The following is an 18,940-nucleotide window of genomic DNA, read 5'->3' on the forward strand; positions in this document are numbered from 1 at the left end:
ACATCAAATAATATAAGCTGAAACACACGATGAAGTATGCGTGAAACATGGCCAAGATATTACCAGAAGGAAGAAGCAGCAATACAAAGACAAAGTGCAAGTGATTGACAGCAGTATTTTCGTGTGTAAATTGAGTGACGTACTGCACTCATGATAGATGCCAATAGTAATGCTACTTTTCTACATGTATCAGAATAGTCTGCTTTTTTACCCAAATTCTAATATGCATTTTATTAATATCGGTGATGAATTGCTACTTTTTGTTGTTTTAATCTAATCTTTGTATCTGCTTCACTCAGTGAGTTCATGCTTTGTTGCGTCATATACAATATCCGTTCAACCTTGTTGTAGAAAGAGATTAATTCCGATCATCCATCAGTGAGCGAATGGCGAATCTGGTTTAGAACACGATAAAAATGGATTGCCCTGCCAGATCGACAATAAGTCAGAATTGTGCTCCTCAAAAGTTACAGATGAGCTAGTGTAGCCCATGAGTCGAACGATAGGTTCAGTGAGCACCAGGGACCTATGATATTACTATCAACAACTAAATTCGTTCACTGTAGAGTATCTACAAATTAACGTTCTCCCTTTTTGTTTGCGCACATGCACAATATGCAAAATCAATTGCTTTGAAATAGAATATGCATGTTAGGCCAACGTAATTGACACAAGATCATTGTTATATTCATAATTATCTTTGATATCAAAAGAAAGGCCTTATTCACTACCTTACTCATTTTAATTTATTTTGAGCTTTTCACTTCAATAAATTTATAAACGAGTATTCAAATATCTCTCGACATGTACATGTATATAGTAGAAACACATAAAAAATGCCAACCTGATGGCTTGTGATGCTAATTGGCCATAATGGAAACAGAAAAAAGCCCCTCCCTCATCATATAAATGAGACGTTACAAAATATAAACGGAAATAGTAGCTAATGATGAAGCAAATTTAAAACTCCATCATGACCATATAGAACAAGTTTATACATCTTCATACATACATACAGTTTATACATATGCCATAACGTGGATCTTGCATCATGTAAATAAGAAACACCCAGAGGATGTAAATACCTATGTCAATGCCATTCATCATCCACAGCACTAGTGAAAGGGTCCAAATCTGTAGGTTTCATTATGATGCATCGACGCTTAACCCACTAGTTGCAACTGCCACACAGTACCATCTCTCCATCAGGCGCATCCAAATCAGTGTTGTCAAGAGGTCTTCGACATGAACAGAATAGCTAAAATAAACATATGCTGGCATGTTAACGGAGAGTAAATAAATCCTATTATAAATATTCCTTTCATCATCATCGAAATATTTTTTTGGTGATTTGACCATTTACTATGAATAATAAAACGCCTCCAGCCAGGGGTGTGTTCTAATAAATGAAGAAGTTCCGTTATTTTCTCATCTCCTGCAAACTAAAACTGATAACGGCACATCAAGACCAGATGTTAACTTTTCTGCAAACCAATGCATTGTGTATATAAAATTTTTGAAGAACGGAAAATGCAAAAAGTTCGATTGAACCACCAATTCCACAAAGTTTTAACAAGGAAAAAACCTTTTAGTACAGGTTTTGCGGGATAATTGAAACACTTCCAGGTGTGTTTTGTAAACGCTCCCCAAGTGTGTTTCATAAATCTTGTCATTGATACCAAGGGGTTCGTTGCGAAAGAATTATGTGATTATTTGCACGGTTGTATCAATGATTTCTTACCTTGTCACGGGTGGTGTGGGCCCTGGTCTGTCTGACCTTTGATGGCAGTTGTAATCGAGGGAGCTGTGTTGTGTTCATTCACCCTACTGGAGGCAGGTCACAACAAGTGCCCTGTGTTTCTGCTCATCAAATGCAGTTTTGCAGAGTTTAGTTGCAAATAAGATTTCGATCAAGTACATACATGTAACTGCAAATGGGCCACAATTGGTGGAGCCTATTTGTGCTTGAACTGATTTAAATGCCAATGCCAACTCCTTGCCCAGATGTTTCTCTAAGCCTTCCACGAAATCATCGTAAAGTCGTGAAACATTTTTTCCGTACAGACTGTGGTAATAGAACTGGCTCCTATCCAACAGAAACATGGCTTTCATATGACATTCAATTCAGCGAAAATAAAAGTTTCAATGAAAAAAATATAAAAGACAAACACAATCACTATGTTTCTATGATGCGCAGTGCTTCGATTCAGCCCCCTCTGAAGTCAAAGGGATTGTATGTTTACATGCTGCGCAGTGGTTTTCAGCAAATTAGCCAGAGAAGATAAATTGTATAAATCGAATCGCTGGATGGATACATGGAATCGATCATAGATACCGACTGTCACAAACGGTCTTTTTATGCTTTTGTCACCATTATACTTTTATTTACAATACACATTTACATTGATTTACAAACCTTAACACAATTTATACAAATAATATATTTTTAATAACTATTTAAGTAATAGATTATTTAAATGTTACGTTAGGACTTGCCACCTATTTTTCGAAAAGTGTTGGTATCGATAACAAAGTTGAGGAAAGTAACCACTTTATCATCCTCGTAGGAGCAAACCATAATTAAATTTCAGTGAAAAAATATCGAAAGAATAGCAAAAACAAGATAAGCAGGATAACTTTTGTACTAGTTTATGGCGCTCGAAGAATCTGTCTCCACGGCATGAGAGATATGTGCAGCCACTGCGCAATTGCTGTTTCCTTGCTGCGAATTTGCACTGGCTTCGAACTGATCAGTGCGCAGTGATTTCAGTGCGAAGACGCCGTTTCCATGATTCGGAGAGAGTGCGACTCTGAAGTACTGCGCATCGTGGAAACATAGTGAATGATACCTGTTACCTAGACCTAAATTATTATATTCTTGTGTACGATTTATGTTTTAGCATGATTTGCTGACCCAGTGTATCTTGTGTTGTTGTTTAGCTTGAAGAGGATTCCCCTTTTTCCATTGTATTGGCTTGCTTACAAGTAGCTGATTGGTCAGACTGATTTATTATTTTGTGCATTGCGTGGGCTCTGGCTATGTAGATTGTTCTGGCTAGTGAACGAATGGAGAACAGTAATAAACTTGTTGCATTCTAATCACAATAACCATACACCACTATGTTAACAATACACCACTCAACATTAACAATATACCACTAAACGTTAACAATATACCACTCAACATTAACAATATATCACTCTCAATATAGCAATGAAGATGATGCACTGTGTATTCTGAGTATTCTCAATAAATGATCGTTAGTTACTATTGTCTCAATCAAGTACTCGCAAGATGGCAATGAGAAAGAATTTTGCTAGTTGTAGCGAGTTAAAGCGAAAAGGAGACTTTTAGGATGAAAACAAAAAACCTTCTACCGTATAGGCTGAATACCTTTGCTCCCCAAGGACTTTTTAAATAAGAACTACGTACAGTGAAGATTTTTTTTACTACATCATAAACTTATTAACTATACTAGATTGGACAATCTAATGCATCACAGCTCAGCATTGTGTCCCACTTAAATACTCACATTTTTTAGTCACTCAGCCTGGTCATCTCTAGTCACGCCTAGCCCTTCACAATATGTATAGAAAAGTGTACCATATGTCGTCTGCTTTCTGCGATTTTTCTGATACTGTTTGCATAACACCCAATACCCAACATTTATACCCATGGCAGACTGCGATCAGTGTACCATTTACCAGTATATATGCATTTAAAATAAGTTGTACACTTAGCTACCCAACATGTTAGCCCAAAGCATAGGACAACATTGATAATTATGCAATATTTTTGAAATGGATCAATATACATTTTACACTTAAATATTACACACTTTACATATTAAATATTCAACTTTACGCTTACAACTTTGCGGGGTAGAAAATGCTTAGTGTATATGCTTTATATCTAAAATTCAAAACAAATATATTTTGTACTTTAGTAGATTTGTCAAATTACATGTAGCAACAAAATGTCTCTTCATGATTTCAATGTAAACAATGATGACTCACTTGCCTGACTAGGTGAACGTAAACAAAGCGATGACGTTTCATCACAAAGAATGTAGCTATTTATGTAGGACACCATGGTTTTGCTTTGCCTAGTCTAGTATAGTTAATAGGTCTATGTACAGTGTTTGAAGTGTAAGGGTTGTTATGGAGGTACTCTATGGTGACAAGTAGGCGAGGTGACTCTCGGGCCAACGGCCCGCCCAAGCCGCGTAGCGGCGCGGGGAAAGTCCGAGAGGGCGCCGGAGCGCCCTTTCGGTAGAGGGGAGTTGGGGAAACTCAACCGCAAAAATTCTTTGTAAGATTGTCTGTTTTATACCTAATTCCAAAGCTTTTCAGTGAGAGAACAAATACTTTGCAATGGTATAATTTGTATTATTTTATTACAGAGTAAATTCATTTTGATTGCTTAACTTCACAGATATATTCATTAAAATGGAAATGAAATGAGTTTGGAAGAAACAATCAGTACAAAAAAAAGAAGGGAAATTTCAAGTTTTCCCAAGAAAATCAACTACTCAGGAAAAATGAGAATGGTTTAATTTTTAAGCAAGTGCATACAGCCTCATCTTTTAACATAGACACAAAAGGAAACCTAGCAAACAGAGATCACCTTAAATCTCAATAATATCACCCATTAAAGGTGTGCCCCAAATAGCTAAGAAACCCGCGGGTCTAAAATTTAAATTTAATGGCCTCAGACTTTCATCATTCCTAATCATCTAAAATAAAGCTTGGGTTTGATGTAGTATTAGCATAGTTTAGGTAATGAGTCAGTCAGTTATACATAATACATTAATTTACAAGCATTGCCTTGCATGATATTAAATATTTGGAGCTGTGTGATACACATACACTTTTCATCAGTTATTCTAGAAAAAGCTTTGTGATTAATTAAAGTGAAAATAAACACATAATTTTAACATTGTTTTATATGATTGGTAATGCATGATACTATGTTAATTGAACGAGAAAACAAAATTTTAGCAGATATTTCTACTGGTTTAGCAAGTTCAAAGTTGAAAATATGTTTTGGTGCATTTACGTCGGACCATCACTGATTCTTAATGCAGCCGTTTCCTGTAACGATTTCTTTACTTATTCCTTGGTAATTCAACGCATTTTATTTTCTTTTAACCACAGTCAGTTAATTACGATGGTAGATGTCTCTTTGCTAATTGCGAATCTGACGCTAAAAGTCGTAACATAACCTTTTTTAGAGTTCCTGTCTCTCAGTCGCCAAATTTAGCAAAACTATGGCTGTCTAAGACAAAGCGTGCCAACTTAACTTTTCACAGACTTCCTGCTAGTGCTTGTGTGCATTAGGCACTTCCATAAGAGCCAGCTTTATTCGGAGCAACTTGGGATAATTACAAGATTAAGAGTGAAAGAGGGAGAGGTTCCATTCCCTAATGGTGTTGTACCATACAGAAATAGAGCATCATCAAACAGGAAAATCTCAACCGTAAAGAATTTATGAAGAATTTTGAATAAATATTAATAAAAAATATAGTTATTTTATAATATAAATCAATAAATATAATAAGTCAAAATATGTAGTACAGTACATTAGTACAAAAAATGATTTGATATGACTGGGTGACAATGAGACTCAGGCTGAGTTGCATAGGCTACATTTGATGTTAACCTGATTCACTTGAATTAACTTGGTTAACTGAGTAAAAGTTAGTAAGGGAATTTAAATTTTCTGTTCTGTCTGAATTGTCAGAAATGCTCTAATTGTTCATAAAATATATGACTAATATTATCATAAAATTTGGATTGCATTATTATTGTTATATTCATGCTACCATTACTAATATAGGCTTTACAGATCACTTAAAGCGATTAGCCCACATGATTATATTTGTAGTATTTGTGTTGTTTTGTAACGTTGTTTCATCAGAAGAAAACCTAATTTTTACAATCTAATTATATAATAATAAAATGCAGATTTAAAGTAGGCCTCAGTTTGTTATTGATTGTGTTGGTATTTATTTTTTCCTCTATAATTTTAGCAATCATCCCATGCAAGTACAAGTCATGTTGAGGTCAAGCCATTACTCGATTCAAGCTACCCATCTATTGTACGTGTAGAGATTGTAAAAACTACTGATACTGAGGTGAGATTGTATTATTTTATTGATTAATGACAGTATCGCCGCAGCATTGCTATTTCAGAAATAGTTACTATCAAACTTCATCGTTTATTTTATGATTGTTACAAAATTAGATTTAAATGGCTAAAATATTCAAATAATTAAAATTATTTTTTTTATTTTTTTATTTTAATATTGCATTGAAATACATGTTACAGTTACCGATTGAGCCAGTATGCGAAAACTGCAAGTTACCGACTGAGCCAGTATGTAATAACTGCAGCATGCATATCATCAAACCTATTATGAAAGATTTTGTAAGTATTTTCCATGCATGAATCAAAATCATTCTTGCCTGTTATATTTTCATGAAAGCATGTTGTATTTATAATATAGTTCCATTTTTTCCTATTATAAATTGTCATTAAAAAACAAAGAAACATGCTAATTTTGTGATTATTTTAGAGCTGTCAAACTCCAGATTTTGTCGCTTTTTGCCAACACCAAGTATATTATGGTGACCATAATTATTCACATAACTCAAGTTGCTATGATGCACCACCATCTCCTGACTTGAGTTGGTCATCTATTAAGTACTGTAGACCATCTTCAGAGCATAGCTATTCTGAGGCAAGAACTGAAGAAAATGCTCTTCTAGCAGATGATGATGACAACGGTGTAGAAGATGATTATGGTGATGCTGGTGAGTAGTAACTGAATACATAATATTACAATGTATTACTAGTTGAAGTAATTGCACTGTTTCTGAAGAATACGTAGCTATTTTTTTCATTGTATTGAATCTGCAAGGGATGTTATATATTATTATGTTGCTATTGTGTCAAGGTCGTCTGGATGAAGAGCATCTGTATGTATTTCAGAATTTACTAGTATTTACTATCTTAATGCTTGTTTTGTTTCTGTAAGATCAAAGTGTGCCACATTCAGAAACTGATGATCCAGTCACACAAGCAAGATGGATTGTTTTCAGCTCGCAGTTGGAAACCCTGTTTGTCAATCAGGTAGGTCCCAGATTTGCATGTTTGAATTGAATGAAATATTTGGCTCAGCTTAACTCAGCTCAGCATTTTAACTGCTAAGCAGTCAGTTTACCATTGGCTTGAATATTGATGGTGAAGAGAATGTAACTTTTTAGGATCATGAAGGTTTATGAGTAGGGCCACAATCACTCTTTTCACTTGGCTCAAAAACTGAGCAGTCATGAAAGTCTATATTATATTTTCTAATGTATTCAGATATTAAAAATCAGCTAATGACTATGAATTTGCAATGAAGCTTTGTACTTGCTTCGCATTACAGGTATGCTGTACAGATTGCCGTTCGCCTAGCCTTGGTAGTCCAACCTTTGTAAGAATGGGAACCAACCTAACTATCAATGCTCAATGTAAAGACTGATAAAGTGAACACATGGTCAACTCAACCCTCTTTGGGTCGGAAGTATGCTGGCAATGTGTTACTGCCATCAAGCATTGTTTTGTCGTAAGTCAATCAATGCGATTTTATAGACAGGTTTCCGTTGAAATACTCCAGACATGGCTCATGCAAGGAACACAAGTAGTCATGAAATGTAATGGCTTTTTGACACTCCGTCATTATATTTATCCAGAATAATTTTTCTTAAAAATTAATAATTACTGCTTCAAAACTAAGTGGACTCTCTGTGTACTTTGCATGAAAATTGTGTATAATATATGTTATACATTGTGTAAATAAAACTTGATTTTACCTTTATACTTTTTAGAGGTCAAACTTACACTCAGTTTGCAAAAGTAGCGAACTCTCTTAATTTAATGATTACATCGAAAACACTATTCTACCGCTACCAGAAGTCGTATGTATGTCGTATGCCTGCAGTGGATGATATGATTTAGGAGCTGTAGAAGAAGCTCGGAACATAGTCGCAAGCCAAGGTGGGTACAGAATTGCTATCATGTAATGTATTCCATTGTTGACCTGGTAGAGTAGGTGACGCATGTTAGCCTTGAAAATTTAATATTACATTTCATGCATTTTATTGTACTCTACTTTGTTTTTATTGATTTAGATGAAGAGATCTGTTTATCGGGGGATGGAAGATTTGACAGTCCCGGTCATTCAGCTAGATATTGCACATAGACATTTTTGGAACCGGTAAGTGATTTCTACATTACCTCTCAAGGTAACGGTTGCAATATAGTATAATACAAGTCGGTGTGTCATTTTTCAGAATACTGGATTAGTGACCCACTCTTCTTCATTAGAACCGGCTACTACAACATCAGCAACAGCAGCTGAAAAACAAATTTTTGTGTCGTTACTAAATGAGGCCACCACAGATCTCAGTGTCAAAGTAGTGACAACCGATGGTCATCTCGGCATTGCAAAGCACATGAGACAAAATAGGCATGGAATTACTCACAATCAGGTATAACTATCTAACTATGTATAGTGTTAGTGTGTTGGTGATGGTGGTAGATAGCGGTTATGGTGATAGTAATGGTGGTAATACTGTAAGTGATGTTTAGAAGCAATTCAAACATATTAACTTAAGTTGTATATATTTTTATTTTTTGATAGGATATATGGCATTAGGCCAAGGATCTGGCCAAAAATCTCACTAGAGCGTGTGTGCGCAAAGATCAAAAAGAGTTGCTCCCTTGGATAAAGGAAATAAAGAACTATGTGTGGTATTCTGCGGCTCAGTGTAAAGGCGATGCTGAGCTCCTGGTTGAGATGGTACTTAGCATGAGATACCATGTCGCTAATATTCACAGGAGCTTTCCAGGACGCAACACGTTCATCCAGTGCTCTCATGAACCAATTGATCCGTCAGTGATGAAAAAATATATTATTTATACCCAATGTTGGAATGAAAGCTGTATGTTGAATCTAATAATATATTCAGAAATATCAAAGCACAGGGAGATGTGTAATATAATACTTTATACATCACTTAGAATGCCTTTGGTTTGTGATATAAGAATATGTAGTCATTTTCTGCATAATAGTAAACAGAAATTGTACAAATGGTAAATATTCTGCAGCTGGTTGACATTTGAATAAACAAAAACTTTGCAGATTTATAATATCTTAAAAAATAACAACGAATAATTTGATGTTTACAGAGAAATGGAAAGAAAGGTGAAATGGTTAACTCCACAAAGTCCTTTGTGATGCGTTAGGGCAAGCCAGACTGCTAAACACATTGCGTCTGTTAAACCATGGTCAACACACGGGTGCTTTAGAAAACCTCCACAGCCTCATATTAAGTTATGCACCAAAGCGAATAGACTTTGATCCCCCAAGATATTTTACAAGAATTAAACTAGCAGTGATAGATCAAAACGCGAATGTGGGAAGAGAAGTTCTGACTGGTAAGCTGTATCTGCAATAAAATTATACATGGATTATACTACCCTTCAGCAAGGTTACAACTTTTACAGCTTGTACAACATTATTGATAAATTTATGCAGAGATTGTAATAACACAATTGATAACTGGCTTTAAATTTTAATTATTATAAAATTATTTATTAAAGATAGCGATGGGGAACTGAAGATGACAGTCTATTACTCTAAAGAAGCTAAAGGCTTTCGCACAAGAAATGTATATGCTGAAAAAAGATTTGAACTTCGACGAGAGCTTTTGAAGATTATCTGTAAAAAATCTATTGGATCAACTCCAAAAGTACATGCAGTAAGTCATACATAAACTGTAATGTAATAAAAGCACATTTTGGCGTCAAGATGTTGGTTCAATTAATCATTATCACATAGTCTGCAGAATAATGCATGAACATACAGTCAACATGCAGTCTTAAATTATCCTAACACTGTACTGTGCAACATTCTGAAATTACTATGATGGTGTAATATACAAATATTTGAATTGCAGGACAGAGCAGCTCCACTTTCATAAAATCTTATAAAACCAGATGGTAATACAGCAAAAGAAATGCATAAGGTCAAGATTTACATAAAAGTTAAACTCAATCCCTAGTTTTATGTGAGATATTTTTTGATAAAATTAATATAACAGGCTATTCAAATTATAAATATTATGCAGTTCTTTGTATAACACGATTTAGATTTATGTAATGTAAGCTGTTAAATGTGGTGTTGTTATGTCACGGCGCAAGTCAAATGATTGAAATATAATTATTTCTCAAACCATACATTATTTACTTATTCACTGTACAAGTCATGAAGATCAGCTAAGTAACGTTGCTGTCAGATTCAGTTAAAAGATTTATAAAAACCATATTTTGTTCAACTCACAACTGAACTTACATTAATTTCTTTCATCCATAATAAAAAGCTCCGGTTCATCTGCGTCATTCTGATCTTCATCTTCTGATTCCACATTTTTGAAGCCTACATAACTCACATTTGGATCAGACCACATTGTGCGTATGTAGTCAACAAAGCATGAAGGAATAGCTTTCTGGCTTCTTCTTTTAAGGTACCCATAGAGGAAATCTATATAGTTTCTATAAGCATGGTGTCTGTAGTTTAAATTAGTCATGTTAGTAAACAGAAGAGCATCCCCTCTGAAGCCAAAATACCTTTGATGCTTGAACCATGAGAATTGTATCAAAACTTTCCCCAATATCTGATGTATTAGTAAATTAGACTGCAGGATGCAGCTATTTATACAGGGAATATACTGATCATCCTGAAAGTTTGTATTAGCCAAATTTTTAGTGTAGCAACATACTTTTACAATAGCTGTCAGCAAGTCAGAGCAATTGCCACACTTGCAAAATTTATCTGGAGTTGGTAAGACGTCAGTGGAGGTAGTTGTAAGCGAAGCAATTGTAGTTGAAGCAGTGGTAGTAATAGTAGTGCTCATGGTCGTTGCTATACTAATCGTTGTTGAACATGACGATGATGAATCTGACTGTCTGTTTCGCTTGCGCTCATTGAATAGTTCACCACTGATATATTTATATCTTTGCCCATCTTCAACTTCGTCATCAATTGGGTAGCTTCTATAAGGAGTGGTTGTTTTAGCTGTGAGTCTTTTAGCCATTGTATTGTGAACGTAATAGAACAATGACAGATATAAATTTAAGTTGAAATATTTTAGCGATACGTGTGTTAGCAATGACGATCAAAGACATGTGTTCTAAATGTGCACTTGTTTCCGGATTGTCCCAATTGCGGGAGACGTGCGATGTCCCTCACATTAGATCACGATTCAAATCAAATGCTACGTGTCTCGTGATTGGATGACTGATTGAGAATCAGTGTTCCCAGTGGCGAGTCCGTTTCACACTCATTTTCGTAATGTCGTTATCTATCCGATTTTTGCAAAATACGCAATTGAAAAAAGACTCTGTGCTCAGTTACCCTAGAACACTTATATTTCGCTAGTGTTTAGTTTCGTGAGTAGCATACAGAGTAAAATTTCGATGCAACTTAATTTTGCAGCTCTGATGAGTGCAAAAATATAGTGATGTGAAAATAAATGCAGTGGAACAGACATAATTAGATTCTTCAGGTTCGGTTCACCGGTAAGTAAAAAAAATTTCAATTTGGGACTAGTTTGTATTTGTAAACCGCAGGTAGAATTGTGTGGTCGAGATCGATAATCTAATTTGATCGCTTGCTGCCATTTGTTTCTTGGACTATCAACGAACAAAGCTATTTAATTCTGCGTTTTCGCTCATTCCTTATGATAGTTTAGTTTCGCACATGAAATTTTTGCGAGAGGATGACTCCGCGAAAACGTGAAAGTTAGATGAGGCGAATACATAAGTGTCCTAGGGTATTTAATTCCGCGTTTTCGCTTGTTCGTTATGATAGTTTAGTTTCGCACATGAAATTTTCGTGAGAGGATGACTCTGCGAAAACGCAAAAGTTAGATGAGGCAAATACATAAGTGTCCTAGGGTATATGTCCTAGGGCACGGGCCTTTTTCGTTTTTAAAATATTATTCTGAGTATTTATCTGTTGTAAGAAATAATTTATATTTTGCTAAGCGCAGTAAATTACACAAAACAAATAGGGTAAAAGTTGGCCTTCATCAGTAAATTGTGTTTACTTTCCCTTTAAGGTTTCATAATAGCCTGTGCACCTGATGTGAAAATGCTACCCCTTCCACTTGAAAGCTATTTGGGGTAGGCCTACACCTTTAAATAAACTGAGAGATTCAAGTTGGCATCACAATGAAGGTAAATGATCCTACCATTTCTTTGGCCTTTTTCCATCATTTCTAGTGGCAGGGCTGTGATCAGCAATCATTTCTAGTTTAGATCATGATAAGTAAGGGATTTATAAGTTTCTAGTGCAAAAGGCATGATGCAATCATTTCTAATGTTGGTAAGGTATTAGTCCACTTGTGGGTGATGTTGTGACAGATGAAAAACCAAACCCCTAATGTGATAATGTCACAATGAATAGTAAGCTCACTCACTCAATCATTCCAATGATATATCATTGTTCATTCACTCCAAGAATTTCCACCAGTGGAAAGTCTTGCTCACTCACTCGAAATCTATCATCACATACTCTCATTCACCTTTGAAGTAACTATCAATTGGTCCATGACGTTTCATCATTAATAAAATAAGAATGATAATGAAGAAACAATTTGCTTTAGAACTTAAACTACATGTAGATAAGTTTTCTGAGAAAGTTTAGACTATGTAATAAATGTACCTTTTACTCGCTAGTTCACCGACTTACGTTTTTAAATTAACGGTACGGAACTCTAAAGCTATTTATGGGACAGGTGATTATTTGAGGTTTCCTAAAACCTAACTAACACAATTCTGGCGATTCCATTAATAAACTTTGCAGCAATAAAAAAATTAGTAGACGGTGTACCGTTGGTCATTGACGAGATGTTCAATCTTGTGCTCCGTTATTGGCTAATGCTTACGCTCGTTGATAAGCCGTTATATGCATTCGGAAGATTAAAGGGTTCGCAAGCTTTATCCGTTTCCGACTACAAACCATAATAATGAACGAATAGTGAGTACCTATGTTACAATTAGAGCGCCCATTGCTTGCTAACAGTTTGTACCATAAAGCAACACCTTTATTGCTTTGTTTTACTTTATTCAATATACTGTTAGGTCTGCTATAAACAGCGTATATATATTCAACTTTTACACTATATACTGTAAAACAGCTTATGTATTAGCGTCTTTATTTCAAGTTTGTTTGAAACAGAAGTAACTAACCTTGATAAAATTAAGTTAGTTGATTGATTTTTAAATGGCCCTTGTTAGGCGTGTAATGCAGTTAAATTGGACGACAGTATAAGGTAGTAATGCTACTGTTACAGGGCAGTCCGAGCGAGTTATAGAAGTTCCGTTTTCAAAATTTCCGTTTTAAAATGTATCATATCGTGGGAATTACGACTGCTGATTTTTAGGAGATGCACTGCCACGATAAAAAAAAATTGTTAACATTGTGTTCAAATAATGATGCCATAATATTTGGCATTGCTGGCCACAACTAATGGCGATGAAAAGATTTTCAATTTAGCTCACTTCTTGTTTCAGACGTAATTAAAAGGGTGTGTATATCTCTATTCAGTCAGAATTGAGTTAACGAAAGTACACTTTTTTATGACTTGTTTTATTAATACAAATAATAACAGTTGTGTTTGGACAATTGGTCTAAATGATATTCAATTTTTTTTCTCTCTTTCAAAAGGCTGCTTTCTATTATCACATGGCATGTTAAAAGAATGATATAACATATACCACCTTTTTTATTGACTTTGCATTTGATTGCCACATTTTTATATCTACATGTTATTGTTTAAGAAATGCTAGTCAGATGCAGTCTAGTGTTTTCCTTCGATGCCAACCTGATTATAGAAATGAGACTTAATAAACGTAATTTTATATAAAATGTAATTTATTTATTTTATTAAAATTTATTTTATATCACGTGGTGACATAAGATCTTAACAAAAATATATATTCTAACTAAAACAGGTTTTTTATACTATAACTCTATACTAAAACTATACTGTATAACCTCTATACTAAAACTTCTTAAAGTTTCATTAGTAAATTATTAATGTTGGTAGATCACGACCGTCTCTTACTGAGTACACTTGAAACAAAGTCTATGAACATTTTAAACATTTACATCTTTTGTGGACAAAGAGATGGTTCGAGTAAAAGATAAAGACAATATATAGTAACATTTTAAGATTTGAAAATTAACCTTGTTTGTATTCCTGATGATGAAGCACCTTCAAACCTATAATGACTGATGCAGTAGACTTTATCTCTGAGATGCCCCAGTCCATCTCAATTACTCCTTTCCGGAGGCTTCTAAGTCAGGTAAGATATATTCTAAACATGATATTTTTTTCCTTTGCAAAACAAAAATTTGATGTTCATGGAAACAAAAGGAGGATTTGGTGAACAATAGCAGTTAGTCAGCTAAGTAGTGCATTCATATTTTTAATATATCCAAACCGGAAATAACTGAGTCCATATTTCTCCATTTGGTTCATATTTCAAATTTATATTTGAATGTACTCTTTTTGACAACTATGTTGCAGGCAACTGAAGACTGTAAGTATGGTTGTGTTAACTGTGTGTTTTTTGCTTCCAGTTAGTCTTTCTAGCATCCTTACATATGATTCGATTGTAACATAACTAATTGATTTTAAATTGAGTGCTGTATTATTTATATCTGAATGACTGCACTATTCTCTTCATGTCTAGAATGTTGTCCAAAAGGTAACCCTATATTCTGGTGTGTTTTTTCTATGTCAGAATTATAAAAGTTTCAACATATTTTACATGAATGTTAATTTTTTTAAATAATTTGATGACAGCATTCAACAATATGTCTCAAAAGCTGTTTTACTAAATGCTCCTCTGTTTTCTGTTCAAAAAGAGATGAAATCAGCTGCTCGGCCAGAATTGTAAAATTTGATTTGTAAAATAAGGTTTTGGATAATCAAAATATTATTCTTAAATCTTTAAGGATCAGGGATTAACATCCAATGTTTTAAAATTGATCTTAATTAATCTCATTAACAAAATTAGTCTCAACTGTTTAATCTTAAGCTTTAATATCGTTCCACACAAATAAATATATATATTAATGGCACTCAGCATGTTTCCATAACATTTTTTGACTTGGATTTTATTTGGCTAATTTTAATTTTGAAACATTAGTAGTCAGTTCCGATGATTATGTTCTACACTCAACCGCTATGTTGTAGATTTTTGGATTAGCTATTTGCTGCTGATTAGACTTGCATTTTAAGCCATCACTAAAAAGCATATTATTTTAATAGGTTGCGATATTCTCAAGAATTTTGGCATGTGTTTGAACTGGTTACATCTGCTTGAATCAGTTTTGTACGAGTGAACCACCTGACTCAGATTTACTGTTAAATTTTAGTAACAGTCTTAGTTCCACATATATTATGGCTGGTTGTAACCTGAATAAGGCAGACCAAATACGAAAAAAAGATTATCAGTCTATCACCTTATGATTACGCAGTTGTTATATATTTTATTTTTGTAAAAAAATAACTTAAACCAAAATAAGAGCTCTCTTTAACCACTAATGCGACATTTCATTCTGCTTTGAGCATGCAGCGACAAGGACCTGTTTCCTTTTGAGTTTGCTTGAACGTTCAATGCATTTTGCTGATTTTTCTCGCAAAGCTATGTCTCACTAAGAGTTTGAGTAAGGTATGTACGCATGAACAACCCTTGAATTTAGAGATTTAACAGTTTTAATATTCTAAAAGTGTCACCAAACAACTAGGCTATTGATGCAAGGTAATAAATCTTGTTTCACAACTTATACTGTTTATAGAAGCCAATGTTCTAGCCACACATTAGGTTGCCATCAAAGAAGCTAGTAAGATCATATCAAAAAAAGATTTGTTTACTCAAGTGGTTGACAAAATCATCAATGTTTAGTTAGTCTGGATCGCTGTTTCGTTGTTGTTGCCTTTATACTGCGAATGTTTTTGTTCCATGTTTGATTATTTGTACTGACTACACGCTTGTTCACTCCTTTACTTTAAAATTTTACATGCTCTTGGTCTATGCCTAGATATTGTATGCTAATAAACACTCATATCATCTGTCATACATAGTACATGTATTGATACTCTGAACTAACAGGCAGAGGTTAGTTGGTTAAAAGATGGAGAATTCAACTAACAAACACTTTTTCCATCAGTTTTTATGGAAGAAGTAGTTCAGTGGAAATAGTGCTGGTGTAATAAGGATTTCACATTTGTAATAATTAAACACAATTGTAGGTAATGAACAGGAGCTATGGCTCCTTCTTTGCATTTTATCAAGGTATTTGGTTATCAGTAAGAAGTATGTTTCATGTTACATGAGGACTTCTCTTTCTTCTTGTTCTTATGTCAGGTTGGTTACCACGAAGACGGCGAGGAAGATGCTAGTGTTACTCCTCTACATACAGCTGCAAAAGAGGGTGACTGCGTCCTTGTGAAGGTGAGGTAGAATTGGCAGTCATTTCCGCTTGCTAAAACGATGAAGTTTTTTCACTTGAAAACCAGGTTTTAAACGCTAACAATTATTTTAACTACTGTTTTTAAATCATGTATTAAAAATGGAACGCGGGAGATGCTCCTGTAACCTACACCTCCTTCTACACAAATTCCATTTAACGTAAAAAAATCTAGGAAAAGTTTTTACTATATATTACATAAGAAATTTCATAAAACCCAAAGTGTCAAATCGGTGCATGTTCTCAAATTCGATTTGAATGCTGAGGTTCTATAGTTAGCCGTAAACATATCGTTTCTTTTTTGCTGTAGCTACTTGAGTGAGAAAATGACAAAGATTAGGGGAGGCTGAGGCATTCAGTGTTGTCTCTAGTTTTTGTCATTTCCAAGTCATGAAGATAGTTGAATACGCATAAATTTCTATGTAAATGCTATTTTGCTTTTCTGCTATGGTAAAAGCTCTTCATAACAATCATAATTAATAGTAAAACAAAATGAATACAACCTACTGAAATCATGTTGTCTGCCACAAATTACCAGATTACAATTTTTCAGGTTATAAAAAGCTAATCATTTCATTGGTAATATATAAATTAAAGTTAGATTTATCTCCCCTGGCCTCATGTTGCTAGTTATGCATTTGCGTAGCTGGCTAAGATCAGTGAGAACCTGTAAGCCTGCTTCCTAATTCCATATGGGCGTTAGCTGATTATTCTTCTATTCTGCTTATTTAAGTGTGTTTTATTTAAGTGTAGAAATAATTGAAATGGAAGAGGTTTGCTAATTATTAAAATGATTTGTAACTGCAACAGAACTTGGTTTGCTTCTATCACTAAAATGCTTAACAGTGGTATACATCGAAGGAGGTTTAGACTAGGAGGCTACACGAACCTTGATGATTATTTGAAGCTTGTAATGGTTAGTGAGCATAGTCAAGGTTTCAATCACTATGTTTCCATGATGCGCAGTGCTTCGGAGTTGCGCCCTCTCCGAATCATGGAAACTGCGTCTTCGCACTGAAATCACTGCGCACTGATCAGTGCGAAGCCAGTGCAAATTCGCAGCAAGGAAACAGCAATTGCGCAGTGGCTGCGCATAGCTCTCATGCCGTGGAGACGGATTCTTCGAGGGCCATAAACTAGTACAAATGTTATCCCGCTAATCTTTTTTCTATTCCGATCTTCTTTCACCTAAATTTAATTATGGTCTGCACCCACGAGGATGTTGAGGTGATTAGGCCTACTTTCCTAGACTTTTTTTATCAATGCCAACACTTTTCGAAAAATAGGTGGCAAGTCCTAAATTAACGTTTAAATAATATATTACTTAAAAAATACTTATTAAAAAGATATTACTTTGTAAAAATTGTGTTAAGGTTTGTAAAACCTTGTGAATGTGTATTGTAAATAAAAATATAATGATGACAGAAGCATAAAAAGACCGTTTCTGACGTTCGGTATCCATGATCGATTCAATTTCTCCATCAGGCGATTCGATTTATACAATTTCTCTTTTCTGGCTAATTTGCTGAAAACCACTGCGCAGTATGGAAACGTACAATCCTCTCGACTTTGGAGGGGGCTGCATCGCAGTACTGCGCACCATGGAAACATAGTGATTAAATCATCAGATGTTAAAGGACGGGACGCTAGCAGTTTCTGCATATTGGGGATGCATGGTTAATACTTCATTAGCAGTTGCTGAATAATTCATTCATGATGGTCTGTTTAGTCATCATTACCACAAATGCATAAAACTGAATGTTGTCGCATTTCCTATGAAGGCAAATTAGAATATTTTTTCTTTAGATGTACAAATATGTTACATTATCTAAAGTTCGATATGAGAAATTGTTATAGTTAATAATAAAATATACAACAATCTCAAATATAACATGTCAGATATACGGTTTTTGCCTTGTAATTTATTATTCATGTGTTGAATGCTCTTGTCATAATGTTGCCATTGTTCAACATGGTGCTAGAGAGAATTGCTAATTTCTTTTTACAATGAGTGCTCTGTAGGTAAATCTATATTTCTCAAAGTTTGTCTATATTTGTGTAGTTCAGTATTTCTAGTTATAGCTATTAAAATCTTGGAACGAAGAAACCGTATCGCAGAAGATTTGATCTCGGAACCTCCTATTCACCAGGCAAATCTTTGAACAATTAAACCACGTGAGCTTGATGGATTCATTAGGCGATATAGGTCGCTATGTGGGTTAAACTACGTTACTGCCCTCCTTTATTACTATTACGCAACGTAATAACGCTATGCAATGGCCCCTTATTAGTAATTTTTGCCAGGCCAATGGCCAGCGGCATTGTTTACAAGCTGAGTTTATAAA

At 34.6% G+C, this 18,940-nt stretch overlaps 1 protein-coding gene and 1 long non-coding RNA gene across 3 annotated transcripts in view; one reads left to right on the forward strand and one right to left on the reverse strand.

Moving 5' to 3' along the window:
* Positions 1-872: 872 nt before the first annotated feature.
* On the reverse strand, positions 873-3,052 carry LOC137408798 (uncharacterized). Its single transcript, XR_010980132.1, has 3 exons — positions 2,915-3,052; positions 1,742-2,086; positions 873-1,258 (listed from the first exon to the last, which is right to left on the reverse strand). It is a non-coding gene; the product is annotated as an uncharacterized lncRNA (long non-coding RNA).
* A 9,980-nt stretch (positions 3,053-13,032) lies between these two features.
* LOC137408374 (transient receptor potential cation channel subfamily A member 1 homolog) overlaps positions 13,033-18,940 on the forward strand; it is a 49,467-nt gene continuing 43,559 nt past the window's right edge. For both annotated transcript variants that reach the window (XM_068094875.1, XM_068094876.1), the window contains exons 1-3: positions 13,033-13,091; positions 14,329-14,422; positions 16,493-16,579. In XM_068094875.1, coding sequence (XP_067950976.1) covers positions 13,081-13,091; positions 14,329-14,422; positions 16,493-16,579 — 192 coding nt within the window. In that variant the 5' untranslated portion in view covers positions 13,033-13,080. The remainder of the gene's footprint in view (positions 13,092-14,328; positions 14,423-16,492; positions 16,580-18,940) is intronic.

This window comes from Watersipora subatra, chromosome 11, assembly GCF_963576615.1.
Source record: "Watersipora subatra chromosome 11, tzWatSuba1.1, whole genome shotgun sequence".
NCBI lineage: Eukaryota > Metazoa > Bryozoa > Gymnolaemata > Cheilostomatida > Watersiporidae > Watersipora > Watersipora subatra.